This window comes from Marmota marmota, unplaced genomic scaffold, assembly GCF_001458135.2.
Source record: "Marmota marmota marmota unplaced genomic scaffold, marMar, whole genome shotgun sequence".
Lineage (NCBI taxonomy): Eukaryota > Metazoa > Chordata > Mammalia > Rodentia > Sciuridae > Marmota > Marmota marmota.
This window is the reverse complement of record NW_026000130.1, coordinates 827,346-854,027: the sequence shown is the minus strand read 5'-3', so window position 1 is coordinate 854,027 and position 26,682 is coordinate 827,346. Positions and strand designations below refer to the sequence as shown.

General features: G+C 51.2%; 3 protein-coding genes across 27 annotated transcripts in view; 2 read left to right on the top strand and 1 right to left on the bottom strand.

The window, feature by feature from the left end:
• Window positions 1-20,227, top strand: part of Emid1 (EMI domain containing 1) — a 41,204-nt gene extending 20,977 nt beyond the window's left edge. For 4 of the 16 annotated variants that reach the window (XM_048784941.1, XM_048784939.1, XM_048784936.1 and 1 more), the window contains 6 exons: window positions 413-511; window positions 644-696; window positions 1,078-1,140; window positions 1,240-1,284; window positions 9,861-9,905; window positions 19,428-20,227. In XM_048784941.1, the coding sequence (XP_048640898.1) occupies window positions 413-511; window positions 644-696; window positions 1,078-1,140; window positions 1,240-1,284; window positions 9,861-9,905; window positions 19,428-19,679 (557 nt within the window). In that variant the 3' untranslated portion in view covers window positions 19,680-20,227. Of the gene's footprint in view, window positions 1-412; window positions 512-643; window positions 697-1,077; window positions 1,141-1,239; window positions 1,285-9,860; window positions 9,906-10,235; window positions 12,775-12,794; window positions 13,542-14,691; window positions 14,777-14,937; window positions 15,798-16,803; window positions 17,127-19,424 lie in introns of those variants that run through there. The other 12 variants (XM_048784937.1, XM_048784933.1, XM_048784938.1 and 9 more) reach the window with 10 other exon arrangements.
• Window positions 20,228-20,530: 303 nt separating this feature from the next.
• Window positions 20,531-26,277, bottom strand: Rhbdd3 (rhomboid domain containing 3). Of its 5 annotated transcripts, XM_015500216.2 has the most exons (8): window positions 25,789-25,963; window positions 25,462-25,619; window positions 24,955-25,143; window positions 23,612-23,800; window positions 22,415-22,798; window positions 21,324-21,486; window positions 20,952-21,236; window positions 20,531-20,873 (listed from the first exon to the last, which is right to left on the bottom strand). In XM_015500216.2, exons 4-8 carry the CDS (start codon window positions 23,757-23,759, stop codon window positions 20,699-20,701), a joined length of 1,155 nt encoding a protein of 384 aa, XP_015355702.1. In that variant the 5' UTR covers window positions 23,760-23,800; window positions 24,955-25,143; window positions 25,462-25,619; window positions 25,789-25,963; the 3' UTR covers window positions 20,531-20,698. The 5 variants fall into 5 exon arrangements, with proteins under 5 accessions (XP_015355702.1, XP_048640900.1, XP_015355704.1 ...); XM_048784943.1 differs by lacking the exons at window positions 24,955-25,143; window positions 25,789-25,963 and adding an exon at window positions 26,138-26,277; XM_015500218.2 differs by lacking the exon at window positions 25,462-25,619 and having other exon boundaries at window positions 25,789-26,046.
• The window catches only part of Ewsr1 (EWS RNA binding protein 1), a 26,842-nt gene continuing 26,266 nt past the window's right edge, over window positions 26,107-26,682 (top strand). For 4 of the 6 annotated variants that reach the window (XM_015500210.2, XM_048784928.1, XM_048784926.1 and 1 more), the window contains exon 1: window positions 26,303-26,406. In XM_015500210.2, the coding sequence (XP_015355696.1) occupies window positions 26,394-26,406 (13 nt within the window). In that variant the 5' untranslated portion in view covers window positions 26,303-26,393. Of the gene's footprint in view, window positions 26,407-26,682 lie in introns of all 6 variants that reach the window. The other 2 variants (XM_048784930.1, XM_048784927.1) reach the window with 1 other exon arrangement.

Here is a 26,682-nt window from a genome sequence, read left to right as displayed (position 1 = left end):
CTGGCAAAAATGCCATGTGTCATCCCTGAGCTCGTCTGTGGCCCTCAACACCTCTCAGCTTCCCTTGTGGCAGCCTCCCAGAACTCTTAGGATACCCATGCACAGAAGCCAGGGACATAGTAGGTTGTCAATAAACAGGATCTTTTAGGATTAGTCCCGTTTGACAAGTAACAGTCCGGGCTCAGCAAAGCCAAGAGTCTTTCTGGACGTTACCAGCTGGAATGCAATAGGTCAGACCCAGGGCTCCCTGCCTCTGGTCCTTCGTGGCCCACACTCTCCTTACTTCTCACCCTGGGAGCAGGTGCCCATTGGCACGTCTGTGCTGCAGGTGCCCCATTGGTCCATCAGAGCTGACTTGGCAGAGGTGGCAGGGTGACACAGCTCTGCTCATTCATCATCTCTCCTCTCTCAGGGGACCCATTACATTCCAACACCTTCACTGAGACTAGCAGCCACTGGCCCCAGGGACCCTCTGGACCCCCAGGTCCCCCTGGTCTTCCAGGGCCCATGGGTAAGTTGCGTCCAGGCCTGGCATATGAGGTGGGATTGGTAAGTGGCAATGGGACTGGGGCTGTGGCTACCAGGGGGCAGTTGATGGCATTGTACTCTGTTCTGTTCCTGAGGACATCCTGTCTAATTCTAGGTCCCCCTGGACCTCCTGGTCCCACAGGTGTTCCCGGGAGTCCTGGACACATGGTGAGTCCTTCTCTGAGTGTCCCCACTCATGTTCCCACCCATCCATCCATCTGTTCGTCCTTCCTGTAATTCATTCTTTCAACAAGCACTTAACGAGCATTTGATGTGCAAGCTACTTTTCATAAATTTTCTAATGCAAAAAAAGCAAGGATTGTTGTCACCTAAGGCTGAGAAAAGTGGAGATCCTTGTCCTAGGGCTGTGGCCAGCATATGGCAACATCTGCAGGTCGGGTGGGGACTGACGGACTCCGGGGCTCTATTAACTCTATGTAGGATGAGGTCCAGGCTAGGCTGGGTTCCCTCCATGACCCCTCTGCTCCCAAGCCCCTGCCCATTCTCTCCTACCACCCCACAAAACTGAGGCCCTGTCTTATTGCTCAGGGACCTCAAGGCCCCCCTGGACCCAAAGGAGTCCCTGGCAATCCAGGAGAGAAGGGCGAGAGAGTGAGTACCCACATGGCCTCCGGTGGGGATTCTGGGGGTCCAAGGGCCCTAGGTCAGAGCCCCTGACAGCTAACTTCAGTCTCTCTTCCTCCTCTACAGGGACTACGTGGGGAGCCTGGCCCCCAAGGCTTCACAGGGCAGCAGGTAAATGACAATATCTGCCACCCAGGATCCCGTAGGCCACACCCCTGCTCTGGGCCCAGCCCTTGCAGCCACGGCCTCTGACCTTCCTGTCTGGACCAGGCAGCTCCATTCTCTGGGTTGCTCCCCGACTCTGGGACCTGTCATCCTTGTAGAATCAGGCTTCAGACTTCACTCTGGCTGTTCAGGACTCTTTCTTGTTCTCTTTCCCTGCACATATTTTTGACTCTTTGTACTTCTAGTCTGTCCAACTCTGATTATACATTTGTCCTTTTCTCCCTTTAATTCAATCAATTTCTGCTCTTTGTATTTTGAATCTTTGTTATTAGGCACCTATATGTTTTGGATTTCAGTGTTTCCTTGGCCTTTTTATCTTTATGGAAGTAATATCTTTATCTCTGATAATACTTCTTGTCTTGAATTCTACTTTACTTACTATTAAGTAGCTACATCAGCGTTCTAATGCTTGGTGTTTATATGGTGCATCTTTTTTGATCTAGCCTAGGAGCACTTGACCACTGAGCCAGATCTGCAGTCTTTTTATTTTTTATTTAGAGACAGGGTCTCACGAATTGCTTAGGGCCTCGCTAAGTTGCTGAATCTGACTTTGAACTCAAGATCCTCCTGCCTCAGCCTCCCAAGCCACTGGGATGACAGGTGTGCGCCACTGACTGCATTAGTGCAGGCTATGCCTTTATATTTAAAGTGCTTCTCTTATAAACAGCATGTATCTTGAGTCTTGCTTTTTTCAAAAGTAGGACTTTTCATTCATTTCTATTTAATAATATGCATAATTATTATATGATTCTGTTTTTGTCCTATTTATCCCATTTGTTCTTTGTTTCTCTTCCCCTTTCTATTCTTTCTTTCTTCTGGACTGAGTACATTTAAAGATTTCATTACTATTAGTATTTTGTATTTTAACTTTTGTGGTGCTGTGGGACACACCACAAGCCTCAATCATACTAGGCATGCACTCTATCATTGAAGCACACTCCTATCCCATTTAAAATATTTTTATTAGTTATAGATGGACACCATACCTTTATTTTATTTGTTTTTTGGTTTTTTTTGTGTGTGGTACCGAGGATTTAACCCAGTGCCTCACACACGTTAGGCAAGTGCTCTGTGGCTGAGCTTCAGCCCAGCCCACTAATAACTTATTTTTTTTTTTTAGTTGTAGATGGACTCAATATCTTTATTTATTTACTTACTTACTTACTTAATGTGATGCTGAGGATCAAGCCCAGACCTCATGCGTGGGGGGCAAGTGCTCTGCCATTGAGCCACAACCCAGCCCACTAATAACTTTTTAACAATGACTGTTTATGTGACTATTTTCACGATTGCTTTAAGAGGAACAATATGTGTCATTATATGTGCCCTTGTCATATCACAATTTACTTGAATTCATATCGTAGCACTTCATGTGTAAGTAGGCATGTTAAAGATAGATAATTCTGTTTTCACCTCCTGTTTTCCTTTGTGCTATTGATGCTCTATATTGTACTTCTACTTTTGTTATAAACCCTGATACGTTTTTTTTTTTTTCTTGGCAATGCTGAGGATCAGACCCCGGACCTTGCACATGCTCGGCAAGTGCTCTACCACTGAGTTGCACCTGGAGCCCAACATTAGTATTATTGTTTTAAATAGCCAGTTGAGAGCTGGGTGTGATGGCACTCACCTGTAATCCCAGCCACTCAAGAGACTGAGGCAGGAGGACTGCAAGTTTGAGGCCAGTCTGGTAACTTAGTGAGATCCTTTCTCAAAATGAGAAAGACTGGGAATCTAGCTCAGTGGTAGAGCACTTGTCTAGCATGTGCAAGGTCCTGGGTTCAGTCTCAAATACCCCCGAATAAATAAGTAAGTGAATCATCAACTTTTAAAGAAGACAAGGTATAGTCCTAGCCTACTGGTAGTGGTACATGCCTATGATCCTAGCGACTCAGGGAAGGATTGAAAGTTCAAGGCCAGCCTGGGTAACTTTCCAAGACCCTCAGTAACTTAGTGAGACCCTGTCTCAAAATGACAAACAGAAAGGACTGGGGATGTAGCTCAGTGGTAAAGCACCCCTGGGTTCAATCCACAGTACCAACCAAACAACCAAACTCCTGGGGGTGTAACTCAGTAGTGAGAGTCCCTAGGTCTGATCCCCTGTACAGGAAAAAAGAGAAAAAAAACCCTATCAGCCTATAGGGCTATAGATTTCATGTCCCCAGATTCAAAGAATTATGGAGTAAAAATATTTCAGGAGAAATTGCATCTGTATTGAACATTTTTTCTTGACATTATTTCCTAACATTACAGTATAATGGCTATTTATATAGCATTTTCATTGTATTATGTATTAGAGGTAATCTAGAGATGATTTAAATAATCTGTACACATAGGAGGATATATGTAGGATCTATGCAAATATTGTATTATTTTATAAGGCACTTGAGAATTTGTGCATTTGGGGATCCACAGGGAACCCAATCCCCAGTTACCAGGGGATTGGTTCCCCCATGAATAGTACATTTATATTTACTGATGTACTTACCATTTGTTATACTCTGTACCTTACAGTGGATCCAAATTTCTATCTAGCATCTTTTTCCTCCAGCCTAAAGAAATTCCTTTAGCTTTTTTTTTTTAATATTTTTTAGTTGTAGATGGACATACCTTTGTTTGTTTATTTTTATGTGGTGCTAAGAAGGATCGAACCTAGTGCCTCACACGTGCTAGGCAAGCACTCTACCACTGAGTCAAGACCCCAGCCACTTCCTTTAGCTTTTCTGGTATTGTTGGTCCTCTGATGACAGTTTATCTAAAACTGTCTCTGGGGGATAGGAGTGTGCTTCAATGATAGAGTGCATGCCTAGTATGATTGAGGCTTGTGGTGTGTCCCACAGCACCACAAAAGTTAAAATACAAATAAAATAGTCTCTATGTTATCTTATTTTTTTGCAAGATATTTTAGCTGGGTATAAAATTATATGTTGGCAGTTTTTTTTCCACTTTAACATTTTAAAGATGTTGTTCCATGGTTCTGACTTATATAAAGTTTCTCTTGAGAAATTGGGTGTCATTATTGCTCTATACATAATGTGTCTTTTATATTTAATGTGTCTTTTAAGATTTTCTCTTTAGCCAGGCATGGTGGTGCATGCCTATAGTCCCAGAGGCTCGGGAGGCTGAGGCAGGAGGATCATGTGTTCAAAGCCAGCCTCAGCAATTTATCAAGGTGCTAAGCAACTCAGTGAGACCCTGTCTCTAAATAAAATACAAAATAGGGGGTTGGGGCTGTGGCTCAGTGGGAAAGCACTTGCCTAGCATGTATGAGGCACTGAGTTCGATCCTCAGCACCACATAAAAATTAACAAATAGAATAAAGGCAACTACAAAAAAATTTTTTTAAATACAAAATAGGGCTGTGGATGTGGCTCAGTGTTTCAGTGCCACTGAGTTTAATCCCTGGTACCAACCAATAAACAAACAAAAAACCCAGAGGCAAGTTTTTATGTGGTCATAAATTTTCAGTTCATTTGGTAAATACTGATGAGCATGATTGCTGGATCATATGTTAAAGGTGTGTTTAGGTTTTTCTTTCTTTCTTTTCTCTCTTTCTCCCTCACACCCTCCCTCTTTTTCTTTTTTCAGAGAATGGATCTTAGTTGTGTGCACTGACACACGCCTATAATCCCAGCAACTTGGGAGGCTGAAGCAAAAGAACCACAATTTCGAGATCAGCTTGAGCAACTTAGCAAGATCCTATCTCAAAATAAAATTAAAGGGCTGGGGTTATGGCTCCGTGGTGGAGTGCTTGCCTTGCACATGTGAGGCAATGGGTTTGATCCTCAGCACCATTTAAAAATAAATAAATAAATAGAGATGTTGTTCATCACTAAAAATAGTATCTTTTTAAAAATTAAAAAAATAAAATTAAAAAGACTGGGATGTAGCTCAGTGGTAGAGCACCCCTGGGTTCAATCCTCAGTTCCATCAGAGAGAGAGAGAGAAACAGATACAAGGTCTTGCTGTGTTGCTTAGGCTGACCTCAAACTCCTGGCTTAAGAGATCCTCCTGCCTCAGCCTAATGCACAGCCAAGGCTTTAGACACAAATAACTGCACCCAGCTTAAGAGGGGATAAATTGCTGAGGCTGGCTTTGAACTCACGATCCTCCTGCCTCAGCCTCCTAAGCCTCTGGGATTAAAGGCATGCACCGCCATGCCTGGCTAAAGAGAAAATCTTAAAAGTCACTATATATATATAAAAAGACACATTATGTATAGGGTAACAATGACAGCCAGTTTCTCAAGAGAAACTTTATATAATTCAGAACCATGGAACAACATCTTTAAAATGTTAAAGTGGAAAAAACTGCCAACATATAATTTTATACCCAGCTAAAATAGCTTGCAAAAAAATTAAGATAACACAGACTATTTTATTTGTATTTTTACTTTTGTGGTGCTATGGGACAAACCACAAGCCCCAAGATAACTAGGCATGCACTCTATCATTGAAGCACACTCCTATCCCCCAGATAGGATACTGCCAAATTGCCTTCCAAAGTGATTATACCATTTTGCATTCCCACCAGCAATGAATGAGAGTTGAGGTTGCTCCATACCCTTGCCAGGGTTTGGTGTTGGTCCTATTCTGTATTGTGGCTATTCCAGCACGTGTGTATTGACAAATCATTAGGGGGTTGTTTTTGTTTTATCTCATTGTTGTTTCAATTTCAGTTCCCTAATGATGTGTGATGTTGAACACCCTCTTATACCCTATTTGTTGTCTGTATATCTTGTTTGGTAAGGGTGTCTGTTCAAGTCTTTTGACATTTTTAATTGGATTTTTTTTTTCATATTGTTGAGTTTTAAGTTCTTTGTTCAGGGTGTCTTTTGCAAATCTCTTCTCCTAGCTTTTGGCTGGTCTTCCCATTCTCTTAACAATGTTTTATGTAGAGCCGTTGTTAGTTTAATCCATTTGTCAATCATGTCTTTTCATGGATCCTGCCTTTGGTGTTATGTCTAAACATTATGGCATACGAAAGATCATCTAGGTGTTCTTCCATGTTATCTTCTAGGAGTTTTGTAGTCCTGTATTGATAGTTAGGTCTGTGGCCGATTTTGAGTTTATTTTTGTGAGGGTGTAAGGTTTCATGTTTCTCAGCTGGGTTCTACTCCTGGTCACAGGGGAGCCTTCTGCCTCAGCCTCGAGAGCTGCGGGATTCATTGTAATTATTTGTTTGTTTTGCATGTGGATGGCCAAGTGTTCTAGCACTAGTTCTGGAAAAGTCTGTCTTTGCTCCCTTGTTACCCTTGCTCCTTAGTTGAATATAGGTTCACTATATTTATGTGAATCTCTTTTAGGACATCTAGTCTGCCCCATTGATCTAGTTTTCTGTTCTTTGACCAGCAACATGCTGTCTTGATTAGTGCAGCTTTATAAGAAGTCAGGCAGCATTAATCCTACAACTTTATTCTTCTCTCTTAATATTGAGTTCACACTGGTCGTGGTGGCACATGCCAATAATCCCAACTATTCAGGAGGCTGAGGAAGGAGGATCACAAGTTTGAGGCCAGCCTCAACACTTACTAAGACCCTCAGCAATTTAGGAAGAGTCTATCTCAAAATGAAAAATAAAAAGGACTGGGTAAAATGGCCAGTACTCAGTACCCCCCCCCCAAAAAAAATACTGAGTTGGCTATTCTGGGTCCTTTGCTTCTCTGTAAAAGCTTTAAAATAAGTTCATTGATATTACAGATTACCTTGCTGGGATATACACACATACTGAGGATTAATCCCAGGGGCACGTTACCACTGAGCTACATCACCAGCCCTTTTATTTTGAGACATGGTCTCATTAAGCTGCTCAGGGCCTCACTAAGTGGCTGAGGCTGGCTTTGAACTTTCGATCATCCTGCCTCAGCCTCGCAAGCCTCTGGAATTACAGGCATGTGCCAACACACCTGACGCATTAATTGATTTTTTTTTATCTTTATTTTATTTATTTATTTTTATGTGGTGCTGAAAATCAAACCCAGGGCCTCACACATGTGAGGCGAGCACTATATCACTGAGCCACAAGCATTAATTGATTTTTGAATGCTGATCTAATCTTGCATAATGAGATAAATTTCATTCACTGATGGTGCATACTTAGTTTTATATATTGTTGGACTTGATTTGCTAATATTTTATTGAAGACTTTTGTGTGTATGTTTATGAAAGATATCAGTTTGCAGTTTCTTATAATGTCTTTGGGGATGATATCAGGGTAATCCTGGCCTCATAAAATGATTTGGGGTTTGAGGGTGTAGCTCAGTGGTACAGCACATGTTTAGCATGCATGAATAATTTTCATTTAATTCAAAACATGTTTACATTTCTCTTGAGACCCCTTCTTTGACCTATGTGCTAAAGTATGTTAATTAATCTCCTAGTATTTTAGAAGTTTCCAGTTATCCTTCTGTAATGGATTTCTAACTGAATTCCATTGTGGTCTGAGAGAATCCACTATATGATTTCTATTCTTTTAAAATTTGTTGAGGTGTATTTTACGGCCCTTTGTCATCTGTCTGGTGAATGTTCTTCTTAAGCTTGAGAAGAATGTGTCCTTTGCTGTCATTGGATGAAGTAGTCTCTAAATTTCAATCATACCCCATTGATTGACGGTGCTACTGAGGTTAACTATGTCTTCACTGATTTTCTGCCAGCTGGGATCGATCCATTTCTGATAAGCAGTGTTAAAGTCTTCAGCTATCATAGTGGAGACTATTATGGGATTCAACTGTTTTTGAAGTTCTTTTGTGTCACTGAGGATAGAACCCGGCCTCTTACCTGCTAGGCCAGCGCTCCACCACTAAGCTACTTCCCCAGCCCTTTGTTTGGTTTGGAGAGAAGTCCTCACTGAGTTGTCCAGGCTGGCCTTGAATTTACCATCCACTGGCCTCAGCTTCCGGGGTCGCTGAGATTACAGACCTGTGCCACCACACCCTGCTCCATTCAGCCCAGGGTTTCTTTTCTTTTTTTAATTTATTGTTCTTAGACATATATGACAGTGGAATGTATTTTGACATATTATACATACACAGACTATCACATTCTAATTAGGACCCCATTCTTGTGGTTGAACAGGATGTGGAGTCACACTGGTCGTGTATTCATATGTGGACACAGGAAAGTCCTGTCCGGTTCATTCCACTGTCTTTCCCCCCCATTCCCCGCCCCCTTCATTCTCCTTTGTTTAATATGATGAACTTCTGTTCTCCCCACCCCCTTATTGTGTGTTAGCACCCACGTATCAGAGAGAACATCCAGCCTTTGGTTTGGGGGGACTGGCTTATTTCACTTAGCATGATAGTGTCCAGTTCCATCCATTTACCAGCAAATGCCATAAATTCATTCTTCTTTACGGCAGCCCAGTTTTTTAAAAACCCGTTTTCAGTTCATGCTTCAGTTTGAATTGTTCCATTGACCTGTCTTCAAATTGATCATGTCTTCTGTTGTGTACAGTCTTCTGTTAATCCCATCTAGTGAATTTTTATTTCCAGAATTTCCATTTGAATTTTTTTTTTGTAATTTACACATCTATCCCAAAATTCTCCATTGCATAAGCTATTATTATATTGATTCCAATAAATTCTTTACCCTATCTGTCATAGGTATTTTAAACCCTTGTCTGCTAATCATTACAACACGTTGGTGGCTGTGATTTGTTTCTTTGGTGTGCGTGTGTGTGGCACTGGGAATTGACCCAGGGCCTCACATACTCTAGGCAAGTGCTGTACCACTCAGCCAGGCCATCCCTTCTGAGGAAAAAATGAATACATGAATTTTACCCCGTGTGATTTCCTTCTTCCAAGAGTTGAATGTCCTGTTTCTGGCTGTTCTTTATCACTTTCCATTGCCTTCAACAGTTCTTTTGTTTTTTGTTTTTTTTTTCTTGTGGTATTGAACCCAGGGGTGTTTTACCACCGAGCAACATCCTTAGTCTTTTTTTTTTTTTTTTTGGTACCAGGGATTGGACCCAGGGGTGCTTAACCACTGAGCCCCATCCCCAGCCCTTTTTATTTCTTATTTTGAGACAGGGTCTCACTAAGTTGCTTAGGGCCTAAATTGCTGAGGCTGGCTTTGAACTTGAGATCCTCCTGCCTCAGTCTCCTGATTGGGATTACAGCCATGCACCATTACGCCCAGCCCCTCATCCTTTTTATTTTTATTTTGAGACAGGGTGTTGTTAAGTTGTTCAGGCTGGCCTCACTTGGAATCCTCCTGCCTCAGAATCCCAAGTTACTGGGATTAGAGGCATGTACCACCTCTGTATTTGACTCTATCTAATGGTCGTCCAACATAAACTACTCTCTAGGGGGTTCTTTGTTTTTTGCGGTGCTGGGGGTTAAACCTGGGGCGTCACACATTCTAGGCAGGCGCTCTACCACTGAGCTACACCCTCGCCCATCTGTCTGTTTCTCTAAGTCTTTCTCCCTCTGTCTCCCCTCCATCCATCTCTTTCCTCTTCTCCCTCTCTCCCTCCCTACTCTTTCTCCTCCCCTCCTTTACTTCTGTCTCTGTCTCTCCTTGCAGGGAGAACCTGGCCCCAAAGGAGATCCTGGTGAGAAGAGCCACTGGGTAAGCTTTGGTCCGGCCTCGACGCCCTGCCTTCTCCTGCCCTGGGTGCTCATGGGAGAAATCTCTCTTCACTAGGCCCTGGGAGTGGGGGCGCCCCGTCCAGAGCCCCACTACAGCCCGATCTCCTGGGCAGGAGCCTGGGCACATCTCAGCCCAGCCCTCTCCCCGATCCTGTCACTCCCAGCTGAGCAGCACTAGCCCTGTCAGCAGACCCATGTCCTGTGTCTCTGTCTTTGTCCCTGCCTCACCTTCCCTCTGTGCCCTTTCAAGGCCAGGGTTCTGCTGGGTAGTTTGGGTTGACTCAGGCCAGACTGCATCCCCTGCCACCAGGGTCCCCTCCCGGTAAGGACTTCGGCTTCTGCCCCCCTCTCTGTGGAAGGAAGGGAAGCCTGAGGACGGTATCTACGTGGAAGAACAGAACAGGGGACAGAGGGACAGGACAGAAAGTCATGAAGCAGGACTGGGGACGTAGCTCCGTGCTCGAGCACTTGCCTGGCATGAGTGAGGCCCTTGGGTTGGATCCCCCGCCCTACAAAAAGGAAAAAGAGAAAGGGTCGGGGGAGCGCCATGATGGGTGGGAAGGAAGGCCTAGCGCTGGGAGGGGCTGGGAGGCCCTGGGTGAGAGGGACAGGACACCTAGACCAGCCCTATACCTAGGAAGACCAGGAAGCCTGGGAAGGGAGGGAGGCCTGGAGACCATGTGTACACACTCGACATGGTTAAGGAGGTCGGGAGACTCAACCCCACTGTGTCCAAAAGACTATAAATAACACGGGATCCTAGATATCATCACATGTGTAGGGGACCCAAGAGGAATGGTCTCATGCACAGGAGAACCCTGGAAAGTGAGATGAGAGGACCTGGGTGCCGTTCTGTGCACAGACAAACTGGAAGGTTAGGAAGGGAGGCCGGGATGCTGTCACGTACAGCAGGGTACAGTGTCACACCCTGTCATCACAGCAACTCCGGAGGCCAAGGCTGGAGGATCACGACTTTGAGGCCAGCCTCGGCAACCTAGCAAGACCCTGTCTCCAAATAAAATGGATAATCCCATCAATATGTGCGGAGAAAAAAATAAAATAAATAGGGATGGGGAGATAGCTCAGTGGTAGACCCTGGGAACAGAAGGAAGGAAGGAAAGAGTCAGACACCCAGACGACAGAGTGCATAAAGGAACCTAGAAACAGCACCCTCAGAAACTGTACAGTTGATGTGGGGTCCTGGGACCTCTGTAATCAGGGATAACTGCAACAAGGGAATTTCAGGGTCTAGAAATCTACTCCCCCAGAGGCCTGTGAGGGAAGGATCAGGAGCCTAGAACATACCATGCCTGAGGCCCCACAATGCGGGCACCTGGAGGCCATCGCTGACATAGAAAGTGGGTCAGGTGGGGCAGACACCTCTACCGGACAGACTGTGGGGGGCTCCTCTGGAGGATGGGGTTGCACCTCCCTCCCCATGCAGTCTGGCCGGGACAGCCTACTTTCTCCCGGACACTAATGAGGACGTGGGCAGCTGCAGTGTCTGCCCTGCCTCTCGGTTCCTGATTGTGGGGTCAGGGATGGATACAGCCGTGGGACCCCCGACCCTGCACGAGCCTCCTCCATGTTTCCCCGCGACTCCCAGAGCCTGCTACCTCTCCCATTTGCTTGCTGGCCTCCCCAGCCACCCTCCTGCCCTCCCTCCAGGACTCTTTAGTTTCAGTGTGGAAATAAGCTGAGCTGGGGGGTCAGGACAGGTCTGTGTGAGCCCCGTCCTCTGCCTCCCCAGGGCCCTCACTCCCCCAGAGACCTTCATTCTGGAAACACGACCCAGGGGAGGTGGCACAAGCCAGGTGGGGGCAGAGTGAAACTGTGCTCGGTCGCTGCAGGGAGAGCCCTGGCAGGGGGTCAGGCTGCCTGGCCTACTCCAGGGCAGGACCACATGTGGGACCCAAGAGGTAGCAGGTCCCTGTTCGTCCACCTTCCTCCCTTGTCCATCTGCTCTTCTGCCCCTGCTTGCTGCCTGCCCGGAGGGGCCCGCTGGGCTGGGGGTTGCATGAGGCTTTGGGGACTGGATGGGGGGGCAACTCTGTTGGAAATAGGTGAGAACCGGTGCTGTGTACACTCCACCTCCCCATGTCCCCTTGGCACATCTTTCAGACGTTGACCTGGCACAGCTGTAGCTCTGCAGTGACACCCAGTGACCACAGGAGTACACTGCAGACCCTGAGCCATTCCACCTAGATAGATCTCCACCTTCACCCTTCATTCAGACAGAAACAGGCCCAGCCAAAACTGGAGCCCAGGCTTTTAAGCTCCCACGGGAGCGAGGAAACCAGCTACCATTCCCTTTGTCTGTGGTGCCAGGCCCAGGGCTGGGCACTCTGGACACAGATGCCATGTGGACACAGTCCCCATTCCTGGGATGATTAGTGTGGAATGGGGGGAAAGACACCCTAATCACCATCCACAGGACAGAGGGAACTCAACTATGATGGAAGAGGCTGTAGTATCTTTTTTAAATTTTTTTTTAAAGAGAGAGAGAGAGAGAGAGAAAATTTTAATATTTATTTTTTAGTTTTTTCGGCGGACACAACATCTTTGTTTGTATGTGGTGCTGAGGATCGAACCCAGGCTGCACGCATGCCAGGCGAGCGCGCTACCGCTTGAGCCACATCTCCAGCCCATATCTTCTACATGGAGATGGACTAGGCCTGAAATCTGCATAACCAGGCAAATGGTGTTTAGACAGAGAAGCAGGAACACGTGCAAAGGCCCTGGGGCAAGAGTGAGCCCTAGGTATTTGAAGAGCTGCAAATACTTGGAGTGACAAGGAGTGAGACAGAGGCCAAGGAGGCTTTCGGGTCTTAGGAGGCCCTTACAAATGAAATTGAACTTTGTTTTATAGGCATCCGGGGAGTCACTGAAGTACTCCGAGTGATATGGTCGAATTTTTTTCTTTGCAAAATATCCTTCTGATGGCCATGTGGAGAACAGATGGGAGAAGGGACAACATGGGAGAAAGAGAAAGAAACTAGACAGGAGGCCAGCAGGGTCATCGTTGTGAGAGACTGCGGGGGCTGGAGCTGAGGGGGGTGCAGCAGGACAGATGCCCATGGAGCTAAGAGACTCTGGGTGCTGCTTTGGCTCTGAAGGGAAGTGAGGAATCAGACCTAAAATAGTAAGGAGGAGCAAGCCCGCCGCTCTGCTCATGGAAAAGCGGGAGGTATCTGTGTGACAGCCCAGTGGAGGTGTCCAGCGGGCCCCAGGCACAAAGCACAAAGTGCAGCCAGGCTAGGAGGGGATCTGGGTGTCACCAGTGAAAACAGCAAGCCACCTGTTGGGGGCAGGCTGCAAACAGTGTTTTTTTTAAAACTTTCCCCTACATTTTCATTTTGAAAATTTTCAGCAGGGTGTGGTGGCACCCACCTGTCATCCCAGCCACTTGGGAGGCTGAGGCAAGAAGACATTCCAGAATATGGATGAGTGCTCTTTTCTGGGGAAAGGGCTCTGGCCTGCCAGCATTTTAAGCACAGGTTCCCTGAAGGCAATGTCACTCAAACATGTTTTCTTTCTTTCTTTCTTTCTTTCTTTCTTTCTTTCTTTCTTTCTTTCTTTCTTTCTTTCTTTCTTTCTTTCTTTCTCTTTCTCTTTCTCTCTCTCTCTCTCTCTCCTTCCTTCCTTCCTTCCTTTCTTTCTCTTTCTCTCTTTCCTTTCTTTCTCTCTCTCTTTCTCTCTTTCCTTTCTCTCTCTCTTTCTCTCTTTCCTTCATTTCTTTCCTTTCTTTTTACTAGGGATTGAACCCAGGGACACTTAACCCCTAAGCCCCACCCCCAGCCCTATTTTGTATTTTATTTAGAGACAGGGTCTCACTGAGTTGCTTAGCGCCTCACTTTTGCTGAGGCTGGCTTTGAACTCACGATCCTCCTGCCTCAGCCTCCCAAATGGTATGCACCATCACCCCTGGCATTTTTGCTTCTTTATAAGTGGCCTGATCTCACTGATAGAGTTAATTAGGGTGAGGCTGATGTGAAATTTGAGAAGTGGATTTAAAGAATATAAGTTGAAGCTGGGGGTAGAGCTTGGTGTTAGATAGAGTATTTGTCTAGTTTGTGGGAGGCTCTGGGTTTGATCTCCAGAACCACAAAAAATAATTTTACAAAATTACATAAAGCATAGGAAGTAGCTGGATGCAGTACATACACCCATCATTCTAGTGACTTGGGGGGGGCTGAGCCAGGAGACTCGCGAGTTCAAGGCCAGCCTGAGCAATTCAGTAAGACCTTCTCTGGAAAGAAAATATCAAAAGGGCTAGGGATGTGGCTCAGTGGTAGAGCAATCGGTGGTGCAATCCCAAGGCCAAAACGAAAAACAGAATATGAAGTAAAGGAGAGTCGAGGTGGCCCAGGGACATAGCAAGAGGTCATGCAGGTGAAACGAGACCAACTGGAGTTGGGCAGCAGAGATCAGAGGTCAGGGTGGGCTCCGTGGCAGTCTTGGGGTGAGGATCGGGACAGGCTCTGGGACAGCAGTTCTGCCTCTGTGGATTGGCATCCCCCTGCCTCCAGAGGATCTGGATTTGCAGCCATCTGGGACTGAACTGGACTTTCTGATGGGTCCCTCAGGGGTCGCTTTCTCCTGCCTTGTCCCCGCCCCATCTTGTTCTGGCTGTCCATGGGCCCTGGGCTACCGCAGGTGGGGAGAGACTGCAGGTGCATGTCCTGGGTGGGGCATTGGCCACACAGGCTTTGCAGGGCCCCCTCCCCTCCCTCCATCACGGCTGCATCTGTCTCTTTCCTCCACAGGGGGAGGGGTTGCACCAACTACGCGAGGCTTTGAAGATTTTAGCTGAGAGGGTTTTAATCTTGGAAACAATGATTGGGCTCTATGGTGAGTAGAGACAGACAGCCGGACATACAGCCCAGCTGCTGCCTGTCAGCCTTCCCCAAGCCATCCTGGGGTGGGACTTGCCTAAGCCCCGTCATGAGGCCTGAACAAGTCCTGAGAGGCCAAGACCACCCATCTCTCAATGACTGGCCCCTCCTCCACAGGTGAAGAGGGGCCCTGGAGACCCTGGATCCCCACCTGGGGTCAGACCTGGGCCTCTGGGCATTGTGGGTGATGTGATTTCCAGGCCTGTGGGGAACCAGAGATGACAGATTGTAAGTTTGGAAGAGATGATGGGCAATGGAACCAAACTCTAGATCAGCAAGGGATTGTGGGTAACGGACCCGACTCCAGCAGTGCAGAGGTTCATGGGTAAGACAGAGCCCAGGCCCATGGGAGGATTACGGGGAAATGGAGCCTCTAGTCAGACCAGCTCTGTAGAATCCAGAGGTGATAGAGCCAGTCTCCAGACCCAGGGGACGGTAGGTCATGGAGCTCGACTCCAGAAGTGCAGTAGACTGTGGGTGACAGCCAGATTCAGGCCCCAGAGGACTCTGTGTGATGCACCATCTACATCCTGACCCCTTCCCCTAAGACTCCAGAGACTCTCCCATGGGCGCCCTCCTGGCCCCAGGTATCCCCCTTGCAGTGTCCACTTTGGTTCTCCTCACCTGTCCTGCAGTTACCTTTCAGGGATCAAAACAGACCCTCGCCCCAGGCATCTACCCCACAATTCCCACCCTTCTGGTCATCTGAGGAGCCAGGCGAACCCTGTTCCCACCTTAGGGAGGGGAGAGCAGGTCTCAGTGGAGACATATAAATGTCCCTACCTTGAAGACACCTGGCACCTGCCCACCCCGTTCGCCCCTCAGCTTCCCTGCCCAGCCCTGGAGGCCAGAGTCGCACCGTCTGCTCTTCTCAATCTCCCATCAGGCTCCTAGCTTACAGAGCTTCCTGCAGCAGCAGGCTCAGCTGGAGCTCCTGGCCAGACGGGTCACCCTGCTGGAAGCCATCATCTGGCCAGGTAATGGTAGGGTGGGCAGGCAGGGGCAGCCCCTTCCAGGAAGGGACTGGGAAGGGCCTGGGCCTGCAGAGGGTGCCTCCTGATGCGTGGCCCAGGCCAGCAGACATCCATTCATCCTTCCGTCCACCCATACTAGGCAGTGACTGGCACAGTGAGGGCTCTGGTTTTGGGTGGATGAGCACCTACTCTGTGCCACTCACCTTGCTGGCCTGGGCTTCAACAGATCAAACGCAGCCCTGCCCTTGTGAGCTTAGCGCACTGCAGGGCTGGGGACAGATCTGGCATTGGCTCTGAAACCCAAGATGAGATGTACTATGGTGGGGTGGCTGGTGTGTGGGAGGGGGTCACTCAGGGAGGGCTTCCTAGACCAGGTGAAGTCTTGGCAGTGACCTGAAGGACAAAGATCAGGGGAGAGGGAACAGGCAGCAGAGCAAAGGCCAAGAGGCCAGAGAGCCCAGAGGACTTGTTCCTCAAGGTTGCTGAGAGGTGAGAGTCGGGCTGGAGAATCTGGCAGGGTCGACAGTAAGAAGGTCCTAGAAGGCAGGCTGGGGTGGCACAGAAGGATGTCAGGACTCCAGGTGGGAGTACCCGCCCTGGTGCCTGGCTCCTGAGGTGAGGCTGAGGGTGTCCCTGCCCCTTCAGTTAGAGCCTGTGGCTGGCACCAGGAGAGTATGGATTGACTGCCCCAAGGCCGGGCTCTGTTCCTTTCCTACTCACCCCCTGCTGCCCTTCGCCCACCTCCAGCCACCGCATCTGACATCCAGTGAACACATCAGTGCAGAGAGGCCTTGACATGATCTTACTTACATCTCTTTTATAAAAAGAGAAACTGAGGACCCAAGCAGTAAAGAGGGTCAAGGTTAGAACCAAGCCCCCTTTATTTAGCAGAATCACAGGGAGCATATACTGGATGCCAGGCTCAGGTGGGCACATGGGCCTTGCAGAGCAGCTGGGCTCCTGCCTTGGGAAGCTGCCCATCAGTGGCAGTAAATCCCCGTATCTACAGGGATTTGGGGAAACCAGTGTCCAAGGATGTAGGTGAGGAGCTGTCACTTCCTGCTGGAGGTTGGAGAAGACTTCTTGGAAGAGGGGACCCTTGCATTGGATCATGGAAGACTCCTGGGTGTGCCAGGTGGAATGGGGGGTGGAGAGAGCCAATCCTGTCCAAGAGTCCTGCGTGGGCAAAGGCCTAGAAGGCTGGAAAGTGTGTGTGGAGTCCACTTCCACAGCCCATTCACCAACTTTGTGACTCCTCTCACAATGACTGTCCTGGACCTCGGCCATTTGAGCCAGACAAGCCCTGTTCTCACCTTACAAGGGGAGACCAAGGTATGGAGACACGCCCAGACTCCTGCCCTAAAGCCAGTTCATACCTGCCCCCCTCCATACCCTCCCTGAGCTCCACGGGATTCAAGGGATCACTGGGACCAAAGGACCAAGAACCCAATCCCGGACTCTCAGCACCTTTTTAAGAAGGCAACTGGGAAGGCCCATGCCCCTGTCAGAGGCCACAAGCCCTGGAGGCAGGCCCCTTTGGAAGTCAGCTTGGGTTAGGGCCTGAAGGGACCAGTATAGGGGAGAGGAGTAGAGACTGATACAGGACCCACTGGGGCCGGGGGTGTACAGCTCAGTGGTAGAGCACTTGCTTAGCAAGTGCCGGGGCCTAAGCCCAGCACTGAAGAAGAAAAAAGACCCAGATGGTGCTTGTGTTTGGGTTATAATCACTGATAACAGCGGCAGCTACCTCCTGGGCTGGGATTCACATTGATCATCTCCAGTCCTTACACTAGGGTCACCAGGTGGGCAATGCCCATTGAACAGGTAAAGAAACAGGCTCAGAGGGCTCACGTGCCTTCTCAGGGTCACTTTGTCTTCCAGGGCCCTGGTTCATTGGACTTCATCAGCATAACACCCCCACCTGGTCCAGGGAAAATACAGGGCCCCAAATTTGATCATGTCATGACGAATCTTAGTGACCAGACCTACAGAAGATCTGAGTCCAAGCCACACCAATCTAGTGACCATATAGTCCAGAATTTACTGTAAAAACCATTTTTCACTCCTGCTCACATTAAACCTAGTTTATCGCAAGAGTGTGACAACTGGAGTGTTATCTCCACATTCCAGATGAGGCTCAAAAGTTGGTGGCTTGCCCAAGGCCACCTAACTGGGACATGGTGGGGCCAGGTCTTGACCCTAGTTGGTGCAGGAGCTAATGCTTGGTGCCACGCTCCTCCCAGGCTCCACCATAAGGCTGTCCCTCAACAGTGACTGTACATGCCTGTCTCCTCTGGAGATCCCACGTCTCAGCCGAGGGGCATGTGGGCACTGGCAGTTAGGATAGTGACAGAGCCCACGCCCTGGCGGTGCCCTCGGCAGAGTCCACGTGACTGTCCTGGAAATGGCTCTGAAGGCTCAGCCACTACCCTGGGGCTCTCCTTGCTAAGTGTCCCTCTCCTGCTAGAAAAACAGTACCCTGCTCTCATTTAGCTTTAAGAGGCGGAGCTGAGAGGCACAGGAGGATTCCTGGAGGATGAAGTTCCTGCTCTGGATTTTGAAGGAAATTTTTCAAGTGCCAACAATGCCCATTATTCTGTTTCACTTTGGGGTACAGCTTACATCTGGATTGGGACATATCTCACCACAGTCCCATTGGAATTTTCACCTTTAATTAATTTATTTTAAATATTTTTTTAGTTATAGTTAGACACATTACTTTTATTTTATTTATTTATTTTTATGTGGTGCTGAGAATCGAACCCAGTGCCTCACATGCTCTCCCACAACCCCACAAGCACCTAGCCCCAACCCCAACCCTGACTTAAGTAATTGCTGGAGCTGCCTAGGCCCTCTCAGGGACTTATCTGGCAATGTCCCTGATTTGATTTTATTATTTATTTACTTATTTATTTTTTGTGGTGCTGGAGATGGAACCCAGGGACTTGCACATGTTCCGCAAGCGCCCTACCAGTGATCCCTGATCCACCCCATCTCTGAATCACCCTTGATTTTTGAGACAGATGAGACCCTGACAAGGGTTCAGCTTGCCGCTGCACAGTAGATCAGTGGGGGAAACTGGCTCTCCTAAGTCCTTCCCCCAACTGCTGGCCTAATCCAAGAACAGTCAGTCTGTTCTCTAGCCTCTGTTTACCCAGCTACAAAATGGGTATGATACACAGCACACCTTCACTCCAAAATTAGGAAAGCAGAAAAAAAGAACTAAAGGTGTAGCTCCGTGGTAGAGTGCTGGCCTCGCACGCATGAGGCCCTGTGTTCCATCCCAGTGCTGCAAAAAAAAAAAAAAAACCACCTCTGTTTCACATGGAGCGTTTGCTCTACGCAGAACAGTTCATATAAACACAGTAGGTCTGGTTATTATCCCCACTTGACAGCAGGAACCGAGAGGCCCTGGATGCTTTCATTGGGTTGGAGGGCTGAGAAATCCTGGGGGGTGGGGGGCAGGCACTACTTAGCCTGTAGACAGCCCTCTTTTCCTACAGCTCTGCCTCCCAGACTCCAGGGTACACTGGCAGAGGGTGTCCAGTCCTGCAGGACCCCCTAAGGCCACGAGGAAGTGGACACCCAGTGTGGATCCCCTAACGTGGACTCTCCTTCTATTCCCTTCGGCAGAACCAGAGCTGGGGTCCGGGGCAGGTCCTGCCAGCACAGGCATCCCCAGCCTCCTTCGGGGAAAGAGGGGAGGACACACAGCCAACTACCGGATCGTGGCCTCTAGGAGCCAGGACAAGAGAGGCTGAGGGCGGTGGTGGCCCCTCGGGGTGGACCACACCAGTTTCCCTTCCTAGACTGGACGAAGCCAGCTCCTCCAGAGACTGCCAGTTCCTATTTATTGGTGTCCTCAGGGTCTCTTCTGCCACCTAGGCCTCAGAGGTGGGCAGATCTCAGCTCTGGCGCCCTGTGCATGGCTGAGACACAGCAGCAACTGGAGCCTTAGAGGAAAGTGACAGCCTAGGCAAGAGGTGAGGTCTCACTTGATAAAGGGCCTGCTCCCCTCTGTAAGATGGGGTGACCCAGGCCTCCGAGGAGAGGGCACAGGCACGAGGTCTCTTGCCAGCTGTCCAAGCCTCTATGCGAAGGCACTGTGGAGGCCAGAACTGGTGCGTGGCCAGGCCTCCCACCCGCAGGGATGCTAGCTGGGCAGTCTCCACCTCCCTCCTCAGCCACACTTCGGGGAGCTCCCTGAGGATCCCTCCTCTCATTGTCTCCTGGTGCTGGGTTCCCAACCCCGAGGCCAGGCTGCCTAATCTCTGGTTGGTGGGGGGGCTCTTTGCCTCAGTTCTGCCTCCTGAGCCCCCACCCTTTCCCGGGGCCCAGGTCAGAGAAGGGGCTGCCTGCTCTCACAAGTGCCTGTGACAGATACTGGGAGGTAGATATGTACTGGACAATAAAGGTCCCCTGCCTGAATCCCACCCCGTCTGGCTTCAGTGTGTCCTGAGACAGAGGGCAGCCAGGGAAGGCCTGCCTGGGGACAAGAGGAGTGATGAAGAATGCCCCTACAGGGGACCCAGCCCAGCACTTAAAGACACAGCTTCCTGGGAGAAGAGGACTCACACTGCAGGATGGGAGCCCTGTGTCTCGGGACATGAAGGAGATGTCCTCCCCACTTGGCTACCCAGCCAGCCACTCACTGCTCGCTCGCTCACCCCTTCGTTCATCCCCACACCCCGACACAAAGGAGTCAGATGCAACTGCTGCCTCCGATGAGGCCCAGGTTGGAAAATGAATTGGCTTTTATTCTTAAAAAAGCTTTCAGGCAGCATGCGCTGGGGCCTCCCCTGCCCCCAGGGGTGCCCCAGTATCCCACGGTGGCTCAGTGGACAGAGCAGGGACTCAGGCTACCTGCCTTTAGGCCAAGCCTGTGCCCCCACCCTCTGCCTGGGTTAGGGAGGCCCAGGGCCCTTGCAGTGGGCAGCCGCCTCCTCCTGGGTCACCAGGGGCGCAGTGTCCACCTGCCCCTCAACAAGCAGTGACACAGCACCCTCCACACGGCCTGTGGCTGCCAGTGCCACCACTGCCTGCTCTGTGGGGAAGCCCATGCGCTCCAACTGCTGCAGCCTGTGAAGTGGACAAGGAGGGAGTGTCCGGGCAGCCCTGGCCCCACACCAGAGCCCCAACCTCCCCAACCCTGCTTACCGCAGAGAGGACACTGAGGACTTGGGCAGCCACAGTGGGCTTTGGGTCTCCTCAACTGGCCTGCCAAGCAGTGAGGCCTGAATCCCCTCCTGCAGCATCTGCTCATCCAGGACGGCCCACATCGGGGCCCCTGGGGGGAAGCGGGACCCAGCCCAATCCAGGCCCACCTCCAGGTCCTCCCAGGTCAGCTGCACAGGCCCCGGGCCTGGCGGGAGCTGGGCTGTGCCATCGCCATGGGACCAGGGCGGAGGGGAGACTTGGTAAGGAGGTCCAGGGATGGCAGACCTGCGAGGGTGGAAGCAGAGAAGGGCCTCGCCACCAGTCACCGCCATGGTTTCGACCAGCAGGGCCAAGTCACAGCATCACCCTCACCTCGCTCCAGCAGGAAGGGTGACAGGCAGCTCAGCCAGGCTGCCTGGGGCGGGAAGGAGCCTCAAAGGCCAGCACCTAGCCAGGGTCCTGCACAAGATGCTCTCCTGCATCACCTGTAGGCGCTGCTCCGAGGGCTCCAGCCACCTTAAGGCTCTGGCAGCATCTGCCCAGAGCAGGGCAGTCGGTCAAGGAAAACCGAAGCCAGGCAGGGATGGGTCTGCTTTGCACGGCCAGCCCCAGGCCGAGAGTGCTGGGCGGTCATTCCTGGGTGTCTCACTCCCCATGGCCCTGAAGAAAAGTGTCTTCACCCCGCAACAGCAAGACAAAGAGGAGGACCTAACAAGCCACTCAACCAAGAGCATGAGCCAGAAGTGCCTGCTCCCAATCCAGCCCTCCCAGCCTCAGCCACCCCAACTGCTGTTCCAGGGACCCGCCTGCCTGCTCACGTCTGTGATTCTGCCAGGAAAAGTTCCACTGACACCATGGCCTCAGCCAGGCCACCATGCTTCCATTCAGACAGGCCTGGGCAGCTGGTGTCAGAAACAGACTCTTCCCTTGAAGTCCCCACAGAGGGGTAGAGGGGCAGCCTATTGTCTCTGGTGGCAGTTTCCCCCACAGGTATTAAGCATCTTTGGAGCAAAAGCCTATGTTTAAGGCAACTGCACCTCCAGCCAACTGTCACTCTCAGTTCCCAAAGAACCCCGGGCTTGTTCCCGCCCCTGGCCCTCGCCCTTTCTGCCCACCACGTGGCCCGCTTTTTCACTTCTCTTCACCTGAACCCTTCCCTCCTGAATGTTTGGCACAGATGCCACCTTCAGGACCCAAGTTAGTGGGTCCTGTTAGTGCCTCCTCGATCACCTCAGCACCCCCAGGCTTCCCATGGGGCCCTTTAAATTGTAATTGGCTCCTCCACCTGGTCATGAGCCCCCAGTCCCCAGCCCAGAGCATGGCCCAGAGGGAGATGCTCCCAGATATGTGTGCACAGCCACCGGACATTGCTTGGGCCCGACTCCGTTGTACCACTTCCTTCCCACCCGGAGCCCTAGCCACAGTACCCACAGGCACGGGCCCTGTGCTCAGGCAAAGGATACAGGCCAAGCCAGCAAGGAGGCCACAAAGGAGCTGCAGGAAGGGTGGCTCGGAGCTGAGCAGGGGGGTCAGGGCAAGCAGCAGCCATGGCAGCAACCACGGTGGCAGCAGCCCCTGGGAATATCTAGGGCAGTGACCTTGCCCTGCCAGCATGGCCAGGTGGACAGGCATGTATCCACAGCTACCAGCTGCACTGGACATCCCAAGGCCTGCCAGCAGCACAGCCAGCAGCCCAGTGGCTAGGGAGAGCAGGGCAGAGGCGTGCAGGAATCGTAGTGTGCCCAGGTGGCACTCCTGCCGCCAGCCCAGGGCAAGCAGGAGCAGCAGGCTCAGGAGCAGGCCAGGCAGGGCCGTGTGGCCCAGGGCATGGGTCAGCAGCCGGTGCACTGGGAGAGAGAAGGGCTTATGCGCCTGGTTACTGGCCCCACCCTTCAAGGCTGTTCCAGGTGTGCTAGGTCGGGGGATCAGCCTCCACCAGGACCACCTCCTAAACCAGCCTCCCCTTATCAGGAAGCAGTGTGCTCACTACTAGCACCTAATCACTATTAGGGATTAGGACCAAGTAGAGGGGACCAAGGACTTCCAAATGTCGTGGCCACACCCCTGTTGTGTTAAACAGAACAAAGGACCAACCACTCAAGTCTTCTGCACTCACTATGGAGCACTCACTGTGTGTCAGGCATGGTGAAGGTGCTCTATAAAATTTACCAAATCCGTCATGCCCAGGTGGAAGCACAAATTGTCACGAGACTTCCCGCTTCACTCCTGGAGCCACCTCACTCCCTAGGCTGTGTGGTCTTAGACAATTTACTTAACCTCTCTGAGCATCATTTGGGTTCCTCAATTATAAACAGGAGCTGTTGTTATTATTGACAAACAAGTGCTCAACTGGGGACCACTCCTCCAAGCCCTAGCACCTCCTCCCCATCCTCATGCTTAGCTGAAAGCTTAGTACTGATTTTGAGGGAAGGCTGTCAGAAGAGAATTCCTCCCCACAAGTTCCCACCCCACCCTGCTGGCCCTTCTGCAGGGTCCTTGGCCCTCCCTGGCTATGGATGAGCTGGGCACGCTCCTGTTTAAGCTCATCGTCCCCAGGGTACTAGGTCCCACCCCTGTACAACCATGCTGCTCCCACCAACTGATCGCAGACCCTGCAGCAACTCTCCAGACTCTCCTAGGTCCACTTGGCTGGCTCTCACCCTGCCAGGGGTCCAGCAGCAGCTCCGGGGCCAGGGTCAGGCTGGGGCCGGCCCCCACCAGCCACAGGCTGCTCATCAGCAGCATGAGGACAGAGGAGGCAAGAGGCAGTGCTGGAGACAATAGGCCAGGGGGTTCCCTGGCATGCATAGTTGGCTGAGGAAGGTCAAGCGTGATCCCGGGACTCTGTGCTGTGGGAGTAAGGGAAACAACAGTTACTACTGCAGGTTTTATCTCTCTCACTCCCCACACTTGACCCGCCTCATTTTACAGTGCTGGGAACTAAGGATGGAGAGGCAGGCCCAGCAGCTTGGCCACAGTGGAGCCCAGAGCCCAATCCATCTTCCCTTCCACCTGCCCATGTGTGAAAGTCCTGAGTTCAGATGGGCCCTGGTACCGGGCCAGGGAAGTTAACTGGGGCCCTGGACTGTAGAAAAGAAGGGTAGAGCTCCCCTAGGGCATATTCAGGGCCACCTCTAGCCACCTTCTGCTTCCTAGTTCCCTCAGACTACTACCTTCCTCTCACTACTACTCCATTTTGCCCAGTCTTAGGGTTCCAGATGGCCTCAGTTGCCCTTGACCAAGGGGTCAAAGCCAGCCAATGGGCAGACTGGGGAGGGGGTGGGGGAGGACTGGCAGAGGGGTAACAGGGTCCCACACTGTGAGCCATACAAAATGACCTGGGACTAAGGCATCTTCTCCTCCTCAACCCTGAGCATAGCTTCTCTGGCCTCAACTCCTCCCTTCACATAAAACACCAATATCTGTTCCATCTCTTTCTGCTATATGACGGGGCAACTTTCCCAGCCTCTGAGCCTTCCCTTTCTCATCTGTGAAATGGGGAATAAGAAAATCCTTTCTTCATAGTGTGAGAAGAGAAAGAAATAGGCTAAGGCAGGCTCCAGCCTACAGTTCCTGCTCAGTAAACTGTAGCCATCCCCTCATCCCCACATATGCACATACAGCTGCCAACTGGCCCAAAGAAGAGCCTCAATAGGAAGTTAGTTGTTCAAACCGCTCTGGTCCAAGTTCTGGGCTCCAAACCTTGCCATTCCCTGCCCACAAAGCAAAGCTCTTTTCTCCCCCATGTTCCCCTATGACATCTAGGCTGTCCTCCAGCCCCTGCTGGAGCCCCTTCACCCCTGGCCAGGCCTCTGTCTCAGGATGCCTACTGAGCTAATTCAGAGAAGAAAGCAAGATCCCAGAGACACAGGAAGGCTGCCTAGTCAGCTTCCTTGCCAAGGGCAGCCCCTGCATCTGCCAGGTCCTGCGGGGAAAATGAGGAAAACTTCTCTGCCTGAAATGTCTTTCCTTCCAACTCTCCAATCGACACACTCCTACTCACCCTTTGAAACCCAGCTCAAATGTCCTTTCCCCTCTGACACTTCATTTCATAGCTCTTATCCTATCTCATGAGCACAGCTTGGCATGCCTCCCCAGGTAGGTAGTTTGAATTCATAAGAGGAGGGGCTCCTCTTATTCCCAGGTTGACCAGGGTACTCCTAGCACACAGCTGGTGCTTTTTCTGTGTTCACTAAAAAAAAAAAAAAAAACCCCGAACTTGGCTTCCAGTTCTGCTCAGGAATTTAGGGTGAGCCTGCCCTGCACTGGATCTGAGCACCCACCTATGCGACTGGGGGGAGGTTTGGGAAAGTGGGCAGCTGACAGCCTTGCCTGGGGGTAGAGTCTAAGGTCGCAGCAAACTTCCTTTTCACCCTCACAACCATCCACCTACTGGGCACCAAAACAAGGGTGAAGGACTTGCCCACAGACACAGAACTGGGACTTGAGCCCTCTGGAGCTGCTTCGTCAATTCACAAAATGGGGCTGAGTACCCCAAGGCCCTGCCTACCTTAGAGGGAAGCCAGGAGCACAGAATGGGAAGTCAAGGACAGGGATTCTTCCGGATGGTGGACAGAGTGGGCTGGTGGGTATCCTAGGGTCTGGGCCAAACTCAGCTTTGTGACTTTGGGGAAAGTACTCAACTTTCTTCGGCCTCAGTTTCCCCTTCTGTTAAGACAAGGGTATTGGATGCAGGAAGATTAAAGGACCTTCTCAAGGCCGACCGTTACTGGGGGAGGGCCCTCGGGGGCCGGCCAGGCGTTCGGGGTGTCCCACCTAGCTCACCGGCCTCGGTCCCCTCCCCCGCCGGCCCCGGCCACGCGTCCGAGGTACTCACCGCGGAGCACGCCCCCCACACCGGCGGGCCGGGCGGGGCCCCCCGGCTGGGAGTCGGCACTCCGGCTCCGGGCTGAGGCCCAGGGTCTCCAAACCCATCGTGCGCGCACGAAGGCGCGTGACCCCAGCCGACCGGCCAAAGCGCAACCCCCTCCCCCTCCCACGCCGCCCGCCGCCCGTCGATTAGTCAGCAGTTGTTCTAGGCCCGGATCCCTTCCCCCAGCCTCTCCCGCTGGCCTCCGTTTCCCTCCAGGGCAGACTCTTCAGAGACGGTCCCTTGAGCCCGCGGACGTAACCACTGCGAACGACCTAGCCTCGTGCGGGGAATCGCTCTGGTTTGACACTGACACCGGTTCACCACCCACTCCGGCCCCTTCGGTGCTATTTTGGCTCTCGCGTCACGTCGGCGATCTTAAGAGAAGATTGGGACAACAGTTTCGGGCGTGAAGATCCAAAAAGCAGTGGCTCATTCCTTCTTCCCCCACCCCCGTGGCCTGGCCCGATGGTAGCGCCCGAGGTTGCGAGTTTCGCGCCTGCGCAGTGCGGCGCCTAGAGGGAAAGCGAGAGGGAGACGGACGTTGAGAGAACGAGGAGGAAGGAGAGAAAATGGCGTCCACGGGTAAGTGTGGTGGAACTGCGGTCGCGCAGGCGACGGTCGGGAAGCCCGAACTGGGGGCTTCTCCTCTTTGGGGGTGGCCGAGATGACTGAGTGGAGTTGCCGAGAGGGGTTGGAGGTACCCGCCACGGCCTGACGAGTTCGGGGGGGCCCGCGGTCCCGTTTTCTCCCCTCCCCCCACCGGGTGGGCCAATTCTGGAACCTTCCGGCTCCCGTGGCGCGCGGGGGGGCTCGCGGCAGCGGGGGCGCGCGGGGCCCGTCTTGGCCTCCATTGTGTGG